Here is a 19,917-nt window from a genome sequence, read left to right on the forward strand (position 1 = left end):
ATTGATCATACTGCCCCTACCTACATATAGTTCCCGTGAAATATCCCAAACACCAAATCGCCAAAAACTATTCCTTGCATACATTAGTCATTTGAAAAAGACCTCACTGGTAGCACTGAGGTATACTGTTTCGCCGCGTGACATGTCCCGGGCCACAAGGCGCTCTCACCAAGGTTCTTTCAGAACCTTGCCTTTCACAACGCACTTCAAGCATGTACGATGTACTCGAAGCACTTTTGCTTGTAGTGCGTTGGCTCTCATCATGCGGTAGTCTTTTTCGCAGACCATTATGACGTGGAAGTGTTTTGAAGGAACAATTTGATTTAAACAAAGAACTTGCTGGAACTGTTTTCCCGGATTTTTTTCTCGTAATCTAGGCCCTCAGCATGAAAAGTTGTATACGCATCCGTTGTGGACGGTATATTTTAGGCAATTTCGCGAGTTGTAGCCCGAACGAAGTGAGACAAGAAGATTTCCGTCATAACTCATAACAGTCTATAACCAAAAGAAACCCTAATCTCGGAGTGTGAACGCTTCTTGTAAAATTTGCGAGAGAGCAACATTTCACCACCAACTTCATTTGTGTCATTGTGACATTACGACAACACAAAATTTTCGTTACACGTCTCAGGTAATTATAGTTACAACATTTTCCAATCAATTTTCTAAATATTCCTGGTTAATTATGATTTTATTTCGTGTTGTCGTGTTCTTACCAATTCGATCAAGTGGATGCCACCGATAACCAATGAAACTCGTTGTTAAACATAATCTATTCCCTAATCCTACAGCTTGCTACACATCTTATAATACTCTTTCGTGTGTATGTGCTGTGCAGTCATTTTCATCATAAATTTGGTTTTTTTTTTAATCTACCGATTGCACAAATTCTAATGTTTATCAAACAAAGAAAGGATCTAATAATAGATTGTTTTGACAACAGTAAATTGTGAAGCAGTGTGAATTCGTTGATTCTAAGATTTTAACGGAGAAAGTGTTGCGAGTTTTAAAAGAAAAGTGAAAGCAAAAGCTTGAAAAAAAAAGAATTTTTACTCCAGTCTGGAGGGGATTTTATTGAATGTTGATTCGGCAAATCAAAATATTTCATCACTTTTGATGCATTTTAGTGTTATAAAATAACCAAATGATTTTGTCATCGTAACCGAACTGTTTCGTTCGTATATTTTGTTCTTAAATTGTATAGTTTCGGCTTCGTGACCTTCTATATAATTCACTATTTGTTTGGGGATATTTAGCGTTTCATGGTCACTCTATTTTTCGCTACAACCGTGCAATGTTTTGATGTGAATAATCGGAAAATCTTATCAGAATTCAATTAGATTCCAAGACTTTCTTAGTGGAACAAGGTTTTCTAATCAATTTTCGTTTCTTTTATCGTTTTACAGTGCGTTAGATGAAATTATGTAGACTCGTTGCAAATTGTACAAATTAAACTCGCATCTTAAACAAAACAAACGACGACCTCACAATGCAGTCCCAAGAAAAATCTCAGCCTACTTCATCGTTGGCACCGATGGCTGATACAATCACCAGTTCACCAATCATATCGATTGACTATACGAGCATCCGTTCGAAAACGGTTCTCATCAGTCCCACAGAAGAACAATTTGAGTTACTTAAAAAGCGACTGCAAGATCGCATCGACGACAGCCGAGGTGAAACAATCTATGATGTTGGAATCGGTGAAGGTAAGTCATCAATTTTTTTGTCTAGACTGTAAGGTTTAATTAAGTTAGAAATTGTATATTTAGATGTCACAGTTGTAGTTGGGGGTTGTTGTAACGATGTTTATGATTTGTCGGACGATGTTCTGAATTTTTTTTTTTCATTGGAAGTTACAAGGAAATCTGGAAACCTCATTCAAGAAAAATGTGTTGTTCAACTCATTTTCTTGCCAGTTATGGTTTTTGGTGGAATTTCACAATAGATTTTTAAAATTCAAAATTTGTAATCTTTGTACATGGTAACATTTTTGTCAATGTTGCGTAATGCCGAACATTGCGTATGCATTTCATTATTTGTTGACGGACGAAATTTTCATAGGTGTACATTGAGAGATATAGAATTTGTCTAGGGTTATAATAGATTGATTGCTGCTCTGTGAGGTAATAACATAGTTGATTCGAGACGGATGACAAATTAGATCACTATTTATGATAGAATACAGGACTGCAGCCTTCAAACCGAATATTAACGAAACAAATCCCAATCCTATAATAGATGGAGGTGACAATGGACTCGATCCTGAAGAATATGAGGCTGCTGTAGCCACTTTACAATCATTAGCTGCCACCCTTGACGCCGATTGCGTTGAGCTCCGGCAGCGTAAATCAGAAAAAGGTATGACCGGTCAATACTTGGTACGACGCCGTGTGGATCAAACCGATTTTATGGAAATTCGGTAAGAAAATCGAAAAATTCTAGTTGATACATCTTAGTCCAAATCGGACATTTCTGTATACAGCGTTGCTGTGGTTGGAAATGTAGACGCTGGCAAAAGTACACTACTTGGTGTACTGACACATAGTGAATTAGATAACGGACGCGGCCACGCAAGACAGCGACTATTTCGACATAAACACGAAATGGAAAGTGGACGAACGAGCTCCGTTGGAAATGACATTTTGGGTAAGAGTGTGAAAACTGAAATGCGAAAAATCATTTTAATGAATGCGGAATTACAGGCTTCGACAGTGTGGGCAATGTGGTCAATAAACCAGATCATGGAACGTTGGATTGGGTTAAGATTTGCGAGAAAAGTGCTAAAGTTATAACGTTCATTGATTTGGCCGGACATGAACGATACTTAAAAACCACCGTATTCGGGATGACAGGACACGCTCCAGATTTTGGGATGTTGATGGTACGATAAGTTTTCAAATGTTTTGAAGAATTGTGATATTCTCTACGCTATTCTTGCAGATTGGTGCTAATGCGGGTATTGTTGGAATGACAAAAGAGCACTTGGGTCTAGCCCTGGCATTGTCGGTTCCAGTGTTTGTGGTTGTGACAAAAATTGACATGTGTCCTCCGAACGTTCTTCAAGACAATCTGAAGCTATTGTTCAAAATTCTAAAGTCACAAGGATGCCGTAAAGTTCCAGTAATGGTCAAAACAGCTGACGATGTGGTTCTTTCAGCGACAAATTTTGTGTCGGAACGGCTGTGTCCAATATTTCAAGTGTCTAATGTTACCGGCGAAAATTTGGATCTCCTCAAAATGTTCCTCAATTTGTTGACAACGCGCGTCACTGGTTTAGATAATCTACCAGCTGAGTTTCAGATCGATGACACTTACTCAGTACCAGGTGTGGGCACCGTTATTTCCGGCACTTGTCTGCAAGGAATTATTCGGTTGAATGATATACTCTTATTGGGTCCAGACCCGCTGGGGCACTTCACACCGATTGCTATTAAAAGTATTCATCGCAAACGGATGAATGTTTCAGAAGTGCGTGGCGGTCAAACAGCAAGCTTCTCACTGAAAAAGATTAAGCGGTCGCAGATCCGAAAAGGTTTTTAAATTGTTGTCATTCATTTCGCTTCCGAAACGCTCACAAATCTATGTTGTAGGTATGGTTATGGTCGCTCCAGAAGTGAATCCTCAAGCCTGCTGGGAATTCGAAGGAGAAATTCTTGTATTGCATCATCCCACCACCATTTCATCACGTTACCAAGCTATGGTGCATTGCGGAAGTATCCGACAGACCGCATCAATCTTGAACATGTCAAAAGAATGTCTGCGGACCGGCGATAAGGCTCAAGTTCGGTTCCGATTCATCAAGCATCCAGAATACATTCGTCCCCAGCAGCGTATGGTCTTCCGTGAAGGGCGTACGAAAGCTGTTGGTAACGTGTTACGACCATTGCCAACGTCAATTGTAACACAGGGTCGCGCCAAGCCAACAAAAATGCAATCACGCGGTCAGAGCCAACAACAGAATCAACAAAATCAAAATCCGAACATTCAAAATGAATGTTCGCAGGAAGATGCGTTGAGCGGAAAGGTTGAGAGTGTGCTGGACATCGGCACCGACAAACGAGATCTTGCAAGTCATCAGCGAAACAACGCTACCAAACGACCGAAACGACCAATTGTAAAGACATCAACTTCGGCACAGCCCATTCAAACCATTTCCACAAAGGTCCAGTGAGTTTAAATGTTGTAAAATTTCAGATTTTCTTTTTTAATTTATTGATCGAAAAAAGTGAAGAAAAAATATATTTTTGCCAGTGATGGCATGGTGTGGTATTCAGTACCACATCACTGGAAATGTAAAAAATAAAAAAAAAAATATTTTACCAGTCAGCACAGCGACTAATCGTTTGGTACAAATAAAAGAGCTGGTAGTATAAAGGAACGGTGTTTCTATCTTCGATTTATTTACTGATTTACTACAGCCAAGTCACAATGTAGTAGTTCTTTTTGCCTACTCTAAACAGTGTCAATCCATTTTCTAGCACATGTACGGAAGGCGATAGTACCTCAGCAATATTCTTCGTTTGATTCTGGTTGATGTAAAATCCACCGGCAGTGATTATTCTCATAGCGTCGCCTGAAAATCCATTTTGTAACAAGTTGAATATGAAAATAACACAGAATGCTCTTACGTTCGCTTGCAAAGCATTTGCATTTCATTGCAGCCTCTAAAATTGTCATTCCTGGTGCGGGTAGAATTTCACATAAAGCAGCTCCTGCAAAACATTCCTTTACTTCATTTAGATTCAGTTTTCCCAGAGCTTCCACACTTCCTTTATACAATGCCGATGAAATTGTTTCGGCCTTCTGAAGTCCGGTTTCTGTTCAAATGAACTTGTGAATTGAGTGCAACCATTCGCATAAAGCATGATACCTACCTCCATGTACAAGTAAAGTGATTTGTTGAGCTAACTTTTGCTGAGCTTGTCTGAGCTCAGGAACCTGTTTGTGTTGAACCATAATTTCGTCGATTTCTTTCAGTGGCAGTAACGTGAGCAATTTTAGTAGATTCTCCACTTCAGAATCAGCTATTCGTATGAAGAACTGATAGAACGAAAATGGTGATGTTTTGTCCTGGTCCAACCAAATGGCATTTCCAGCAGATTTTCCAAATTTGTTACCCTCCTCGTTCGTTATTAATGGCAAAGTTAATCCGTAAACTGACTTTTTGGCAGTACGACCGATGAGTCTGTGACCTGCTACCAAATTTCCCATTTGATCACTTCCCCCAAGCTGGAATTGGCAGTCGTACTCTTTAAGCAAGTGCAACCAATCGTAAGCCTGAAAGACTTGATACGTGAATTCGGTGAAGCTCATTCCATCTCCCTGAAGACGCTGTTGAACAGATGACATCGTAATCATATCTCCTAAACGAAAATGCCGGCCAATGTTTGCAATAAACCCAACGACGCTTAAATTCCGATACCAATCAGCATTATTAACAATCCTGGAAGCAATTGTTGTTGAGTGTGATATTGCCAGAAATTCTTAGAAACAAACTTTCTTACTTGACTCTACTAAGTGCCGGTGCTGCCGATTTCTTGTTCCAGAAAAACTTTTCATGATTTTCGAATATCGTCTCGATTTGCCTTTGGATTGCACTCAAATTGTGTTCCACACTCGATACATCCATAAGACTCCGTTCGGAATTACGTCCAGATGGATCGCCGATTCGGCCAGTGGCACCGCCTAACTGAAAAACTATACAAATTAATTCCGTCAACTGCATCCAGTAACAGTGTTTACCAAAGCAATCGGTTGATGTCCTCCTCTTTGGCAATGAATGAGACCCATTATGACCAATAAGTTGCCAACATGCAAACTGTCAGCGGTTGGATCGAATCCAGCATAAATGGTTTGCGGTTTTGTGATGAAACGTTTCCGAATTTCTGGTCTGGAAGTTGATAAATGTTAGGGTGATTATTGACATAGACAGAAGGTGATTTAAAACTCACTCAGCATTGCCGGGAAATAGAGCCTGAAAAAATCCTCTGTCGCTTAGGCTCAGAATATTTTTCCCGTGATGACAGCCCCGTATCTGTGTCACAAGTGGTTGATGCAACCTTTTTATAATCATTTTTCCGTGTTCAGTCACTCCACAATCTTTGCCCGTTTATTTACTTTTGTGAGGTTAAGGTGTAGTGTTGTGAAATAATTGACTGTCAAACCGGCTGACGATCTGTCATAACATTGCTGGAAAATAGCTGCAAGTTTAATGGATTTGATGTGAAAAGTACTGTGTAACAAGCTAATAAGTGTATAAGTGCTGTGACAACATGCGATAATTATCCAAAATTCAAGTCTCATTCACACACTTTCAATATTTCTTACAAGAAGCCGGCAAAATCCAAATGGGATTCGTGAAGGCGATTTTATCCAATCCTCACATTTTGTTTGGAGTAGCTAACAGATTAGTCAAGCCAGTTAGACTGCCAATCAGCAGATTCTATTCAACGGTACGTACGTGTGTACCTATTTCGTAAAGTTTCACTTCAACTACAATTCTTACACAAAGCAGCAGGATGACATCGATCAAAAGAAAGTAAGAAAACTGGCGAAAAAACTAGCTGTTGCTGCTTCTGAGCCACGCTTCTATCAAGCTCGTTCTAGCAAATGGACTGAGCTAAAGAAAAGATACGATCAAGAGGTGGCATCCAAAGAACAAGAAGTTATTCACGTAACACTGCTTGATGGTAAGGTCGTCGAAGGATTTAGCTGGGATCTGACACCATTGCAAATAGCCCAGGACATTAGCCACGCACTGGTACAAGACGTGTACATTGCTAAAATAAACGATCAACTGTGGGATTTTGAGCGACCATTGGAGGCTGACTGTAAAATTCAATTATTGAAATATGATTCTCAAGATGCTAAAACCGCATTCTGGACGACAGCTGCATTTACTTTAGCCGAAGCATTGGAAAGATTATATTGTACAGATGATGGTGGTGTGGTGTGTAGTATCGGTTCCACGCAAAGTGGTTTCTATGCAGACATTCATTTGACAGCGAAAACGGTAATGAATTCAGATAATTTGTTGTCTATGGTAACATTAGCTCTACATCATTCACAACTCATATTCACAGATCAACAGAAAAGACATCGGTGCTATTGATGAGCAAATCGCTAAAATACTACAAAACCACAGCAAAGTCGAACGCATTGAGACTACGAAAAGTGATGCAAATGAATTGTTTGCCTATAATCCGTTCAAATTGAAAGTGATCAGCGAACGTGTGTGTGATAGACTACCTATATACCGATGTGGCTGTTTCATTGAAATCGTCGATACTCCACTTCTTCGTAAGAATAAAAATGTGAACACCATCAAGATACTAAAGGTAAATGGTAAACAGCAATCAATTGTGATGGAAACTTGTTTACCAATCTGTTGGTTTTGTTTCTTTTCGTAGATGGAGTCGGTACTTTGCAATGGCCAGCCCATACAACGCGTTCATGGTGTAGCTTTTCCATCGCACAAAGAATTGAAGGATTACCTTAAGCAGAATAAATTGACGTAGGATCTGTTATGAAATGTGAATAAACCGCTTCGTTTGGCCAATGCATATTACAAAGTCTGTCAAACGCTAATTCAACTTTTAGAAGAACGGTGGTCCAAGAAAAAAAGATCGTGATTGTAATCACAGTGTAATATTGTGGATGAAAGACTTCTGCCGCAAGGGTCTTTCCAGAAAAGTCACTGGGTTCTAGCCATTATAAAATTTATTCCAGCAATTATTTCACTTGTCAGGTCGTTCTAATAAAATGATTTTCTTAGATTTTCGAACTAGTGCAGCCCTACTATACTTTCAACTCGAAAGCCATGAATGAATGTAACAAGTGAATAGACACAAATTCAATATACTTTGTCAGTGTGGCACTAAATTAATTTGCAATCCTTTCTCTGGATACATTCCGAACGCTCCAGTTTTCATTGCATTTGACTGTTCGGCTCAAATCGATAGTTCTTCAACGGATAGTACACATTCAATTTAACGTTCATCAACGCAAATCGAGAGCCGATGCGTATCGATTCCGATTTGAACGGAAAAGGTGTAGTGGTCAAACGGTTAATCGAGGATTTTTTTGCCTATTTGTTTCCACAAAAACATTTCTCATTTTGTTCTAAGTTAGTCAAACGTTTTTTTTTTTTTTTTGATATCGTGTGTGTCGCAATGTTATATCAATATGTTGGTGCTCTTATGCACAGTTGTTGTGATCATATTCTTCCTACATAACTAATAAACAACTAATATGGCTACTTCGAAGCAAAGGGAATTCCGTATTCCAAACCCATGTTCATCTTTGGTTCGCGAAAGGATTTCCTATTCCGAAACAAATCCATACTGACGGTGATTAAAGATTTCTACGACGAGTTTCCCAATGATAAGTATGAAGAGTGGTCATCTGTGTATTCCAATAAAAAAAAATCACAAATTTCCATTTTCGGCGGATGGTTGCACTGGTGCTCGGTGCGTCTAGTACCAAACGAACGAAGTTCTTCCGTACAACCATCCGACGCCATAATATCCAAGTTAAATGGAACGGAAGTTGGTCAAAATGTGGAAAATGTATTCCGATTTTCTACTTAAAAAAAATCACAAATTTCCATTTTCGGCGGATGGTTGCACTGGTGCTCGGTGCGTCTAGTACCAAACGAACGAAGTTCTTCCGTACAACCATCCGACGCCATAATATCCAAGTTAAATGGAACGGAAGTTGGTCAAAATGTGGAAAATGTATTCCGATTTTCTACTTAAAAAAAAAAAATCAGTCCAACTTTTACAACGATAAAACGCCTCAGTTTCTGAAAGCGTGGAAATAGCTTGACTCAGAAATTCATTGAAAATATTTTCTTGGTAATAAAAAAACAATTCCCTTCATCGAATCAACAATTTATTTTCAATTTTATATCCACTTCTCATTGCATACCAAATTTTAAGCATATTTTAGAAAAATAATTTGTTCCAAAGCACTTCAAGGCAAAGTGATTATAGTTTGCAAAAACTGTACTATTTTGTATGAAATTGTGTTTCAAAGTACCACTCATGCTTGAAGTACGTTATGTTTGGAATTCAAATTTTAAAATACACAGATTTTAAATTGGGTTCAAATTTTACCTCGCCAGTCTGTATACCGATTATATACTTGAAACATCGATAGACACAGTCCAGTGCCTGATTATCACTGTCACATAAAACGGTTGCACTTTGCATGGCCGGATTTCGTAATTCCCGAAGGAAGTTGGGAACGGCACGGGAATGACATGGTGGTGCTGGGTCATAATAAATGGCATCTCTTTGTCCATTTATGTCTCGTACGGTATACACACAGATGTGCAGATTTAAACATTTGTCAGCTGCTTTTTTTGCCATTTCGTTTTGTCACGACAAAGAACGAGACAAATTTGGTGTTCTGACCGCCCAGTTGCGCGGGCCTATACCTGGGATGTAAAATGCAGGGTTGATATTGGCACGATTCGCTTCGTTGAAACGCTCTGGATCAAACTTCTTTGGTTCTGGATAAATTAATGGATCGTTGTGGTAGGCGTGCAGAGGAGCCCATAGTTGTGTGCCCTTTTTAAATTTGATGAACCTGCCATCTACTAACAAATCAACATTCTTTGTACATAGGCGATCGATGAAAACAGCCGGTCCGCCAATCCGCAGTACTTCACTCGTAACCATATCCATGTAACGCATTTTTTGAAGAATTTCGTATGTGATATCCTTACCGTTCAGACTCTTCTCGGTTTCATGAATTTCTTCGGTCAATTTTTGCTGAACCTCTGGATTCAATACCATTTGATACGAAAAGGCAGTCATTACTTGGGTGACTGTATCGTAACCAGCCAAAAAAAATACAAAAGTTTGCGAAACCAATTCATCGTCCGTCCAATTGCGATTTACCTTGGATTTCTTTACGTTCGACTCGACAGCTGTAGCAAAACCATCGGTAAACGTTTCCTTTTCTTCCTGATGCGACAACTCGCCATTCCTAGCCTTCATCAGCAAATCAATCATATCAGGACGGAAAATTTTCTCCTTACGCCTTGTCTGAATGTTTTTCAGCACCATGTCCGAGAAGAATCGTTTCACATCAGAGTCCAAATATTCGATACGGAAAAATTTCATTACCCCTGGTACCACCCGCTGAGCAACGAATTTTACATACGCTTTGAACGTAGTCAAATTGGATACCTTTTTCCCGATACGGTAGAACTCGTTGTTCTTATCTACAAATGAATTGATTTTCAAACCAAATGCGCACGATGAAATTACGTCGATTCCACTTCTTCCGAAGACATCGACCATTTCAACCGAAAATGCACTTTGTTCCGAATTTATATCCCGGATGTATTGCATGGTATCGCTGACACACTCACGTAATAATTCAAACATCAATCGCATCTTGCTACCAGTAAATGCTGGGCTGAGGGTCGTTCGCATATCTCTCCATTTTTCGCCTTTCATTAAAAAGAGTGTCTGGCCGAACAGCGAATCCACCTCGCTGTCTATGATAAATTTGTGGTCTTCGAACGAATCGAATTCTTTAATGGAAATGTGTTTCAGAATCTCTGGATCTCGGATCAGGTATATGGGTGTCATGAAATTAAAGAATCCACTGAGTCTGTGACGAGCATAAAATGCAATTGAATTGATACGCAAAAATCGATGTTGAAATTTCCAATACTTACTTAGCAGTTGGGTGCGCATTATACAAGTACTCGACAAATTCAGTTAGTGGAATTTTATTGAAAAAGAACTTCCAAGTGTTTCCGAATATAAAATTCGGCTTTAAATACGGAACACCACTTTTCTCGAAGAAGTCATCATTTTCAGTAGCCCATCTGTAGAATGAGTAAAGAATCAGCCCTAATCCAGTAAACAACAGCACGGTAGACGTTTCAAACATTTTTGTGCAACACTCTTTAACGACCACTTTATAACTGATTATATCAATGCGAAACAGCAAAATGTTTGATTTACTACACTCACGGAATTTTGAAAACCGACAAATTTTCTGTTTCTGTCTATTACTCGAGTTTTTGATTTCTCCATATAAAAATGTATGCAAGATTCACAGAAATCCAGTAAATCACAAAACAGAAAATGTGTCGGTTTTCAAAATTCCGTGAGTGTATATCAATTAAGCAATTGTTGGAGCGAAGCGTTTTCGGGTTTTCTAGTACATTGGTCAACATTGGTGACATTGGTTCGCAGGTGGTAGAAAAATTTATCTCAAGGGACTGTCAACTTATACTTTACAATAGAGTGTCAGGAGGAGTTCTTCTTTGTGAATTTTATCTTACACACGCTTATAAGTCTAGAACGCGACTCTATTCTCTAACCTAAATTTTTTGCAAATCAAAAAAAAAATACTTTGAACGTGTCTGATAGATAGGCAAAGTCAATTCAATGAAATTTGTATCAAGTCAATTGAATCGCAATATTGATTTGACCATTGAGTGGCTTTATCATTGCCGAATGGTTAATAAGTTGAATCATAATAAAATAGATTGATAAAATAGCAATAACATGAAATGCGAACCAGCAACAATTACTTCTTATCTGATCCTCTTGAATTTTATTTATTATTTATTTACCGAAACTGCGTAGTCATTCCAAACAAACTTTACTTGTAGTTTCTCAGTTTTTCCTTTAATTTCACTGTTTCGACTTGAAATATGTGAGATCTTAAAAAACGTTTGAAGATGAATTGAACGCCTACATGAAAATAGGTTCTTTTGCCGAGATTTTACTCGAAAAAACTTATGCTGGTTGGCCCAAAGTTTTACAGATTCATAAAATAATCTTCCCTAACGTGAGGCCGAGGAAAACAAACCTTTATGGCCTCCTGATAAAAATTGTATATGGGTCCGATGCGATTCGAGTTGGTTTATGGGTAGCTCAAGGACGAAATATGTGAAAAAAGGCTGTGATTTTCCATACATTTTTTCCATTACTTTCTATGGAAAAATTTTTTTAGCGACAATATCAAACTTTTTTGGTCCAGACAACTTAGATTAGATGCAAGAGCAACAAAAATGCGTTGTTTTCATTTTTTGGAATTTTTATATCGTCTGGGCACACCTAACAATATTGATATATACAAAAGTCGACAGATAATTTCCAAGTAATACAAAGTCAGGCGAAGTCACTCTTTAAATTAAGTGTTAGATGTCGTTGTAAAGGTAATGACAGTTGCTTTCTAACGAGCCCACACACAATAAGTTTCAAGTTGGTGTCTTGACGTAACAGTCATTTGAAAATTGTCTGAGTTCACGACCCTGACATTTTTGCACCAAAATCGATTTCTATATAGCTTCAAAAAATTGTTTTCGAAAAAATTTCTTTTTGCGATGAAAGCTTATGCCATAAGCTCTCGTTAGATATGAATATATCCGATGCACATCCCATAAATGTTTTGGAAGAACCCAAAGACTGGTGGTTTTTCACATATTTCGTCCTTGAGCGAATAAATCAACTCGGATCACATCGGCCCCATATACATTTTTTATCAGTGGGTCATATAGGTTCGTTTTTCCCGGGGTCCGCCAACTTTGTCGAAACTTTTATTTTCCCATACGATTCTGGACCCCCCTAGTGAGGCTTAGCGTATCTACGTTGCGGTAAAAAATTGATTGTGAGACTGGTGTGCAACAAAATATAAATTTTTTAATTATCACTAGAAAATAGATTTACAAATCCAGCAACTTGTTTTGCAATAGAATCATTCGATTCGTTTATATCGATATCAATTACTTTATACTGTTTAGTGGCTGATTTTGTTGACGCAAGTCTTACTACTTGCAATTCGAATGAATAATTAGATACGCTGAGAAATCTCATCAACATTTCAGCAAAATTTTCAGTCGCGCGGCTTTTCGTTTGCATCTTTTCGTTGGTTAACACTAAAATTCGAATCTCCATCTTTGCATCCAGTGTTTGGAGCAATGACTGACGCAATTGCTCGAAAGTTGTATTATATCTAACGAATGCTACCAAATGAAACAGTTCCGAGCTTTCATAAAAAAGTCTTGACAACATCAATGGTACGATTTTTTCCGTAAAGCGCTGATTTTCCTTGGCGCCAGACAAGTGTTCATCGAAAATGAAAACAGTTTGAATGGAATCCAGCTGACTGTCCGGATTGGATTTGAGACGAGTTATATCCTGTTTAATGCAAAATTGTTCTTAATTACGGTCATACTAAGTGGTCATCTTCTTGGTACTTACCAGTTCCTTTTCAATACGTTCCGATCCCCGCTCGTCTATCAAGTTCGTCAGCTACCTTTTCTGCTTCTTGTTGTATGATTCGAGCTGCCTCTTCCTCAGCTGTCTTTTCTGCTTCTAGTTGCTTGACACGAGCTGCCTCTTCCTCAGCTGCTTTTTCTTCTTCTTCTTTCTTAATTCGATCTGCCTCTTCCTCAGCTGCTTTTTCTTCTTCTTCTTTCTTAATTCGCGCTGCCTCAGCTGCTTTTTCTTCTTCTTCTTTCTTAATTCGAGCTGCCTCAGCTGCTTTTTCTTCTTCTTCTTTCTTAATTCGAGCTGCTTCAGCTGCTTTTTCTTCTTCTTCTTTCTTAATTCGAGCTGCTTCAGCTGCTTTTTCTTCTTCTTTCTTAATTCGAGCTGTCTTTTCTTCCTCCTCCTTCTTGCGTGCTGCCTTTTCGTCTTCCTCTTTCTTGATCCGAGCTGCCTTTTCTTCCTCCTCCTTCTTGCGTGCTGCCTTTTCATCTTCCTCTTTCTTGATTCGAGCTGCCGTTTCCTCTTCACGCTTCCTGCGATCATTCTCTCTTTGAGTATCAATTTCGGCTTTGGTTTTGCGGAGAAATTCAGCCATTTGCTCAGAATCCTGAAAATTAGTCTTATTCTTGGCAATGCCATCCAGCAAATTTGATATGATTTTCTTGTTTGACGTTGAACTTTTTACGGCTAATGTATCCTCTTGTTTCTTAAGGCACTCATAAATTTGATTCACCATTCTATTCGCTTCAGGCGAATCAACAACTTTTAAGACTATCATGTGATCTGTAATGTATTCCAGTTTCGATTCCATTAATTCGTGGAACATGCCTAGAGAAAATTGATTTTGTACGACTGCGTTGACCGCATCGTTACCCAACTTAACAACTCCAGTTGGCACCTGCTTAAACCAAAAGATATTCCAGCCGAGTGAAAGTATAACTCGCATTGATGTATGAGAATTCCATGGGAATTTCAAAACGATTGATCTTTCAAAGTGTAGAAACTGGTAGTTCTGGAAATTATCCTTCTGAAACAACTTGACAATCTCACTGGCAATAGCCTCATCAGGCCATGCAGCAGAAGCATCATACAGCTGCGTCGCGGTGGTATTGTTTATTTGCAATAAATAGGATAATGCTTTTGTGTCCGGTTGGCTACTCGAGGTAAACAGTCTCAGCGCCTGAGAATTGATCGTTAAACCAGATTCGGCCAAAAATTCCACCAGTTTCTTTGTTTCAATTGCGGCTTCATCATGGTCGTGGATATCTCCGTCAGATATGGTTAAAACTCTCATCGGCTCGTTTGGATAGTTCTTCGCAAATCCATTCAAGATTGTGCGAAGTGCTGTAATTGCAGGCGCGAAGCGCGTAGAGCCTGTATTAGTTAAATTTGAGGCTTTTAATTCTCTAGATGTCAGGTGGAAGGTTTCGGCATTATCGTGGAATGTAATTAAATTTATGTGATAACATTCTGCATAACCAAGTTTCGACATGACCAATGGTATAATTTGCCTAACAAATCGGGCAACTTGTGAACCCATAGATCCGGATATATCCAGTATAATCGTTGTTGATGGAGTATTGCGCGTATTCGAGACATTCACTTTTATCGCACCCAAATATTCATTATTGTTTATTGGATACAAATGTAGCTCGTTGTCTTTTTGATTGACTTCCATCGTACTTCTATGTCCTTTGTTCGCTACGTATGTTGACTGGTGAACGATTAAAAAAATCTTGATTAGAAAGTTTTTACAGGAATTGAGTTTTATGCTGTTTTCTACTAACAATTTGAAAAAGTTTTTATGAATTTCGAGGGTTAAATTGAAAACAATTCAAACTTTGTATATTCAAATGTTTATATAAATCGATATACTGCTGAACGTACAATTAATTAAGTGGTAAAAAGATCCAACAATCCGTTATCGGTACACAAAAAAGACCGCGAAAGAGCAAACAAGAAACATCAACTTTCCCTTTCTCAACCAATATATCTGCAAAATGATTGTAGATGGCATTATACTAATGGAAGATTGCAAAAAAGAGCGTTTCACTGTTGAAATGAAAATAGTCTGCTCAGCTCATTTTACTTATTTGTCTATAATTTCCATGGATGTCAAATATTTATTTGGAGAAAAATGTAGACCACAACCAGATCTACATTTTTCTCCATTTGGTCAAAAATGATCCATCTGGCTTCATGGTGAAAAATCGATTTGAAGAAGGTCTTGGCCAGAAATATGTCAGTAAGTTTCTACATTTTTTTTAGATTAATGCCCTCGTTAATGCCAAGGTTGCACAATTTTAAGCCTTGGTTAATGCCAGTTATATCAAGGCTCTAAATTTTGAGAACTCCAAAAACTTGGGTTATCTTCATCGCTCATAGACTGTTATGGTTAGAGCGATGAGTCCGAAGACCAGTTAATTATAACCTGCCTTGTCATTGCATTTTTCCATATAAAGGTTTCTTCCAAGGCCGTTCAAAATGTCAATCGTCATACACAGAGAAGCCACCTCACTTTGAAGTTTTAACGAATAAATTTGTTCAAGTTGCGGTTATGTTTGCTTCTGTGGATGACGGTCTGTTGTTTTCGGCCTGTCAAAATTCGTTTTTACCGTACGATGAAAGAAACCTATTATTTTGACCATCCCACATATCCCGCAAGACAAGTCAAAATAAGTGGCCTGACTTATATTTTCTTCTTTCGCTTCTCTCTCCAAGGCTGTATACTTTGGGGAGGTCACGCAGATCGCCATTTTATTAGATACGCGGGAACACACCTTTTCCATACAAACAAATTCACCAAAATTGAATTTGTATGGCGTGGTGAATTTTTTGTATGAAACGTGGTGTGTAACCCGCGTATCTGCATCTGCAGGTCACGCAGATCGCCATTTTATTAGATACGCGGGAACACACCTTTTCCATACAAACAAATTCACCAAAATTGAATTTGTATGGCGTGGTGAATTTTTTGTATGAAACGTGTTGTGTAACCCGCGTATCTGCATCTGCGTGACCTCCCCAAAGTATACAGCCTTGTCTCTCTCATCATAGTCTGTTAAAATATGATGCAATTGCAACGCTCACCGGTTAATTCTAAAACTATCAGCAAGCTGTGAACCAAAGTTTTCAGTCTTTGGTAGGAAACCTCGGTTGGTCCAAGGATGTATACTTTGGGGAGGTCACGCAGATACAGATACGCGGGTTACACACCACAGTTGATGATAAAATGGCCAATTTCATACAAAAATTCACCTACTCTGATGATTCTCGTCGTCTTGATGACGTGGTGAATTGTTTGTATATGTAACGTCATGAGAAGTGTGTGTTCCCGCGTATCTAATAAAATGGCGGTCTGCGTGACCTCCCCAAAGTATACAGCCTTGGTCTGAATTGTCAAGATTTGTGTTTCACCCGCCTTCGTAAGTGTCTTAACCTGTTCTTTCAGAACCTTGCTTAAGTGGTCTGAGTTGTATTTCCTTCTCTCGTTTCTCTTATCATAGCAGCCTGTAAAAATATGATGCGATTGCAACGCTCAACGGTTAATTCTCAAACTGTATGCGATGGCTGATCTGTCCTAAATGTTTATTTTATAATGTTTTATTATGTATGTATAAGCCTTCGATCGAAACTTCCAAATCGTCAAAATAAACATTTTAGACAGAGATGCATAATCTATCATTACCGAAACCGCGTAGCAATACTCTCTCAAACTCTCAGCTCTCTGTGCCAAATTTATACCTTATTTCTTAGTATTCTACAGACACTATTCCACATTTTGACTGACTACGCTGTAATGTACATGTAAATTCCAAAGGCTTTGATTCTTTCACCACCTTAATAAAAGTAGTTTGGTTGCTAGAGAGGGTATTGCGCAGTCAAAGCACCTAGCAGGGTAATAGAAAAAAATAAAGTAGTACTTTAATCGAAGTATGCGAATATTTCCATACCTTTTTTTTCATAATGTCATTGCAAAATTACCATTAAGGCTGCTAATGGTATTATTGGTATCAAAAAACTACTCTATTTGACGTGTAAAAACCTCTATTACCCTGCCAGGTGCTTTGGCGCAGTCATTCCAAATAAACGTTACTTTGTAGTTTCTCAGTTTCCTTTAATTTCACTGTTTCGACTTGGAATATGTTAAACCTTAAAAAACTTTTGAAGATGAATACTACTAAATCCGAAAATGTTGCCAGCGGCGCCTGCATACTCCTTCGTAATTAGACTAGAAAAATACTAGAGGTTAAAGTACTGGAAGTCATGAAAGCTGTTTTTCAAACTATGAAGTCATTTAAGACGAGTACATAAATTCACCAATTAACCAATTTCCGGTTAGTTCGTGACTTGAATAAATTTATGTCAGTGGTTCAATCTGAACGGTCTACTTACTGGAAGGAGAAACAACTGTCTGCAACAGTATTTAAAGACTATTTGTAAACAAATTTGAGTTTCCGGTCTCGATTGTTTTAAATGTGAGCCAGCAGTTTCTAAGTTGCTGCTTGTTGAAGCAATCTTAGAGCATGTGGCTGGGTGGTGAAACATCTTGAGGTGGAGCTCATGCTCTTGGGCTCAATGTGTTGTAACCACACAACCGAACAAATTTGAACTTAAAACGACCCGCACAGCTTGAATATCTTATCTTTGGCTGTCCTAAGATTCATTATACTCTCAGCGGCCACTGATGCAATTCTAGCTCTCATTGTAAATGATAAAGTTGAGCTAGCATGAAATGAATTTGTTATTTAACAAAATGAGCTATTTCACTGTTTGTGAAAGACAAAGAATCAAAAAATTTTCCTTTCTCTTCTTATCTCCATTGTGTTCCACTGAGCCTTCAAATACGTAACGTTAGATTGAAAGCCCCTCAATCAGCTCAGTATATTATATACAACCATTTCCTTGTATTTTACATTGTGCACTGTACTGCACCAAAGCACCACTGCACCCAAAACGAGAAAGTAGAAGTCGGCGTGTCTGTTAAAATTATACACGTTTGCCATTGTTTCATTCATATGATAATAGTGATAAATAAAGGTTTTTTTTAAGCGAATTTTCTAAATTCCCATATAAAGCTTGTTCCCGACGGTAAGAAGTAAAGTCGGCGCGTCTGCCTGAGAATCGGTTCTTTTGCCGAGGCCTTACATGGAAAAACTTATGCGGGTCGTGCCAAAGTTTTTCAAATTCACAAAATAATCTTCCCTAACGTCAGGCTTAGCGTATCTATTAGCGTGATTCTTACTTGTATGGAAATTTTTTTTTTGTCGATATTTGAAAATTACATACATAAAAAATTGATTGTAAAAGTGGTGTTCAATGAAACAAAATATAAAATGTTTAATTATTTATCCTTAGGAAATAGGTAGATGTAACGTACAGTTAAGAGTATAAAAATGATAGCAAAAATTGTATAATAACTGCTAAAATAATGTCCAACATTATTGATTGTCTTTCCTACATAATCCTGCATATGTAAATCATCCAACTGCTTGTCTACAAATCCAGCAACTTGTTTTGCAATAGAATCATTCGACTCGTTTATATCGATATCAATTACTTTATACCTTTTAATGGCTGATTTTGCTGACGCAAGTCTTACTACTTGCAATTCGAATGAATAATTAGATACGCTGAGAAATCTCATCAACATTTCTGCAAAATTTTCAGTCGCGCGGCTTTTCGTTTGCATCTTTTCGTTGGTTAACACTAAAATTCGAATCTCCATCTTTGCATCCAGTGTTTGGAGCAATGACTGACGCAATTGCTCGAAAGTCGTATTATATCTAACGAATGCTACCAAATGAACCAGTTCCGAACTTTCATCGAAAAGTCTTGACAACATCATTGGTACGATTTTTTCCGTAAAGCGCTGATTTTCCTCGGCGCTAGACAAGTGTTCATCGAAAATGAAAACAGTTTGAATAGAATCCAGTTGACTGTCCGGTTTGGATTTGAGACGAGTTATCTCCTTTTCAAGATGTTCCATCCCCGCTCGTCTATCACGTTCTTCCTCGCGCTTTTTACGTTCCTCCTCTGCTTGCATCTTACGCTTTGCTTCTTCTCGCTCTTCTTCTTCTCGTTTAATAATATAAGAGCAGCCACTTCCTCAGTTACCTTTTCTGACAATTCAAAAATCTCGATTAGAAAGCTTTTACAGAATTGAAATCTTTTTTTTACTAACAATTTGAAAAAGGCTTTATGAATTTTGAGGGTTAAATTGAAAACAATTCAAACTTTGTACATTTAAGTGTAGATATAAATCGATATACTGCTGTACGTACAATTAATTAAATGGTAATCCAACGGTACACAAAAAAGATCGCGAAAGAGCAAACAAGAAACATCAACTTTCCCTTTCTCAACTAATAAATCTGCAAAATGATTGTAGATGGCATTATACTAATGGAAGACTGCACAATCTTTGAAAAAGAGCGTTTGACTGCTTGAATTGATAATAGTCGGCTCAGGACATTTTGATTTTACTTATTGGTCTCTAATTTCCATTGATTTCAAATATTTATTTAAAATTTTAAGATTTTCCTTTGTTAATGCCAAGGTTGTATAATTTTAGGCCTTTGTTAATGCTGGTTATATCAAGGCTCTAAACTTTGAGAACTCCAAAGCCTTGGGTTATCTTCATCGCGCATAGACTGTTGTTACGATCAGA

The 19,917-nt window shown here is 38.1% G+C and overlaps 5 protein-coding genes and 1 long non-coding RNA gene across 9 annotated transcripts; 2 read left to right on the top strand and 4 right to left on the bottom strand.

Annotated features, from left to right (window-relative positions):
• Window positions 1-503: 503 nt before the first annotated feature.
• Window positions 504-4,522, top strand: LOC119082163 (GTP-binding protein 1-like). 3 transcript variants are annotated; one of them, XR_005088591.1, is made up of 8 exons: window positions 504-631; window positions 1,407-1,709; window positions 2,242-2,422; window positions 2,486-2,649; window positions 2,706-2,884; window positions 2,944-3,535; window positions 3,594-4,256; window positions 4,310-4,522. XR_005088591.1 is itself a non-coding variant. In XM_037191571.1 (7 exons), the coding sequence occupies exons 2-7, from the start codon at window positions 1,490-1,492 to the stop codon at window positions 4,172-4,174; spliced, it is 1,917 nt and encodes a 638-aa protein (XP_037047466.1). In that variant the 5' UTR covers window positions 504-631; window positions 1,407-1,489; the 3' UTR covers window positions 4,175-4,257. The 3 variants fall into 3 exon arrangements, 1 of the variants encoding a protein (XP_037047466.1); XR_005088592.1 differs by lacking the exon at window positions 504-631 and adding an exon at window positions 712-823; XM_037191571.1 differs by lacking the exon at window positions 4,310-4,522 and having other exon boundaries at window positions 3,594-4,257.
• On the bottom strand, window positions 4,369-6,139 carry LOC119082169 (tyrosine--tRNA ligase, mitochondrial-like). Its single transcript, XM_037191584.1, has 6 exons — window positions 5,955-6,139; window positions 5,746-5,893; window positions 5,508-5,692; window positions 4,878-5,446; window positions 4,632-4,820; window positions 4,369-4,576 (listed from the first exon to the last, which is right to left on the bottom strand). Exons 1-6 carry the CDS (start codon window positions 6,074-6,076, stop codon window positions 4,416-4,418), a joined length of 1,374 nt encoding a protein of 457 aa, XP_037047479.1. The 5' UTR covers window positions 6,077-6,139; the 3' UTR covers window positions 4,369-4,415.
• A 55-nt stretch (window positions 6,140-6,194) lies between these two features.
• Window positions 6,195-7,573, top strand: LOC119082171 (threonine--tRNA ligase, cytoplasmic-like). Of its 2 annotated transcripts, none has more exons than XR_005088593.1 (4): window positions 6,195-6,459; window positions 6,515-7,015; window positions 7,086-7,340; window positions 7,413-7,573. XR_005088593.1 is itself a non-coding variant. In XM_037191586.1 (4 exons), exons 1-4 carry the CDS (start codon window positions 6,351-6,353, stop codon window positions 7,518-7,520), a joined length of 966 nt encoding a protein of 321 aa, XP_037047481.1. In that variant the 5' UTR covers window positions 6,195-6,350; the 3' UTR covers window positions 7,521-7,573. The 2 variants fall into 2 exon arrangements, 1 of the variants encoding a protein (XP_037047481.1); XM_037191586.1 differs by having other exon boundaries at window positions 6,195-6,455; window positions 6,518-7,015.
• Window positions 7,574-7,794: 221 nt separating this feature from the next.
• Window positions 7,795-10,939, bottom strand: LOC119082166 (probable cytochrome P450 9f2). Its single transcript, XM_037191580.1, has 3 exons — window positions 10,697-10,939; window positions 9,425-10,629; window positions 7,795-8,025 (listed from the first exon to the last, which is right to left on the bottom strand). The coding sequence occupies exons 1-3, from the start codon at window positions 10,912-10,914 to the stop codon at window positions 7,931-7,933; spliced, it is 1,518 nt and encodes a 505-aa protein (XP_037047475.1). The 5' UTR covers window positions 10,915-10,939; the 3' UTR covers window positions 7,795-7,930.
• A 2,309-nt stretch (window positions 10,940-13,248) lies between these two features.
• Window positions 13,249-15,185, bottom strand: LOC119082194. The gene is made up of 2 exons (XM_037191628.1): window positions 15,035-15,185; window positions 13,249-14,961 (listed from the first exon to the last, which is right to left on the bottom strand). Exon 2 carries the CDS (start codon window positions 14,923-14,925, stop codon window positions 13,249-13,251), a length of 1,677 nt encoding a protein of 558 aa, XP_037047523.1. The 5' UTR covers window positions 14,926-14,961; window positions 15,035-15,185.
• Window positions 15,186-19,027: 3,842 nt separating this feature from the next.
• LOC119082178 lies at window positions 19,028-19,550 on the bottom strand. Its single transcript, XR_005088594.1, has 2 exons — window positions 19,432-19,550; window positions 19,028-19,369 (listed from the first exon to the last, which is right to left on the bottom strand). It is a non-coding gene; the product is annotated as an uncharacterized LOC119082178 (long non-coding RNA).
• Window positions 19,551-19,917: the final 367 nt, after the last annotated feature.

Source organism: Bradysia coprophila, unplaced genomic scaffold, assembly GCF_014529535.1.
Source record: "Bradysia coprophila strain Holo2 unplaced genomic scaffold, BU_Bcop_v1 contig_391, whole genome shotgun sequence".
NCBI classification, from domain to species: Eukaryota; Metazoa; Arthropoda; class Insecta; order Diptera; family Sciaridae; genus Bradysia; species Bradysia coprophila.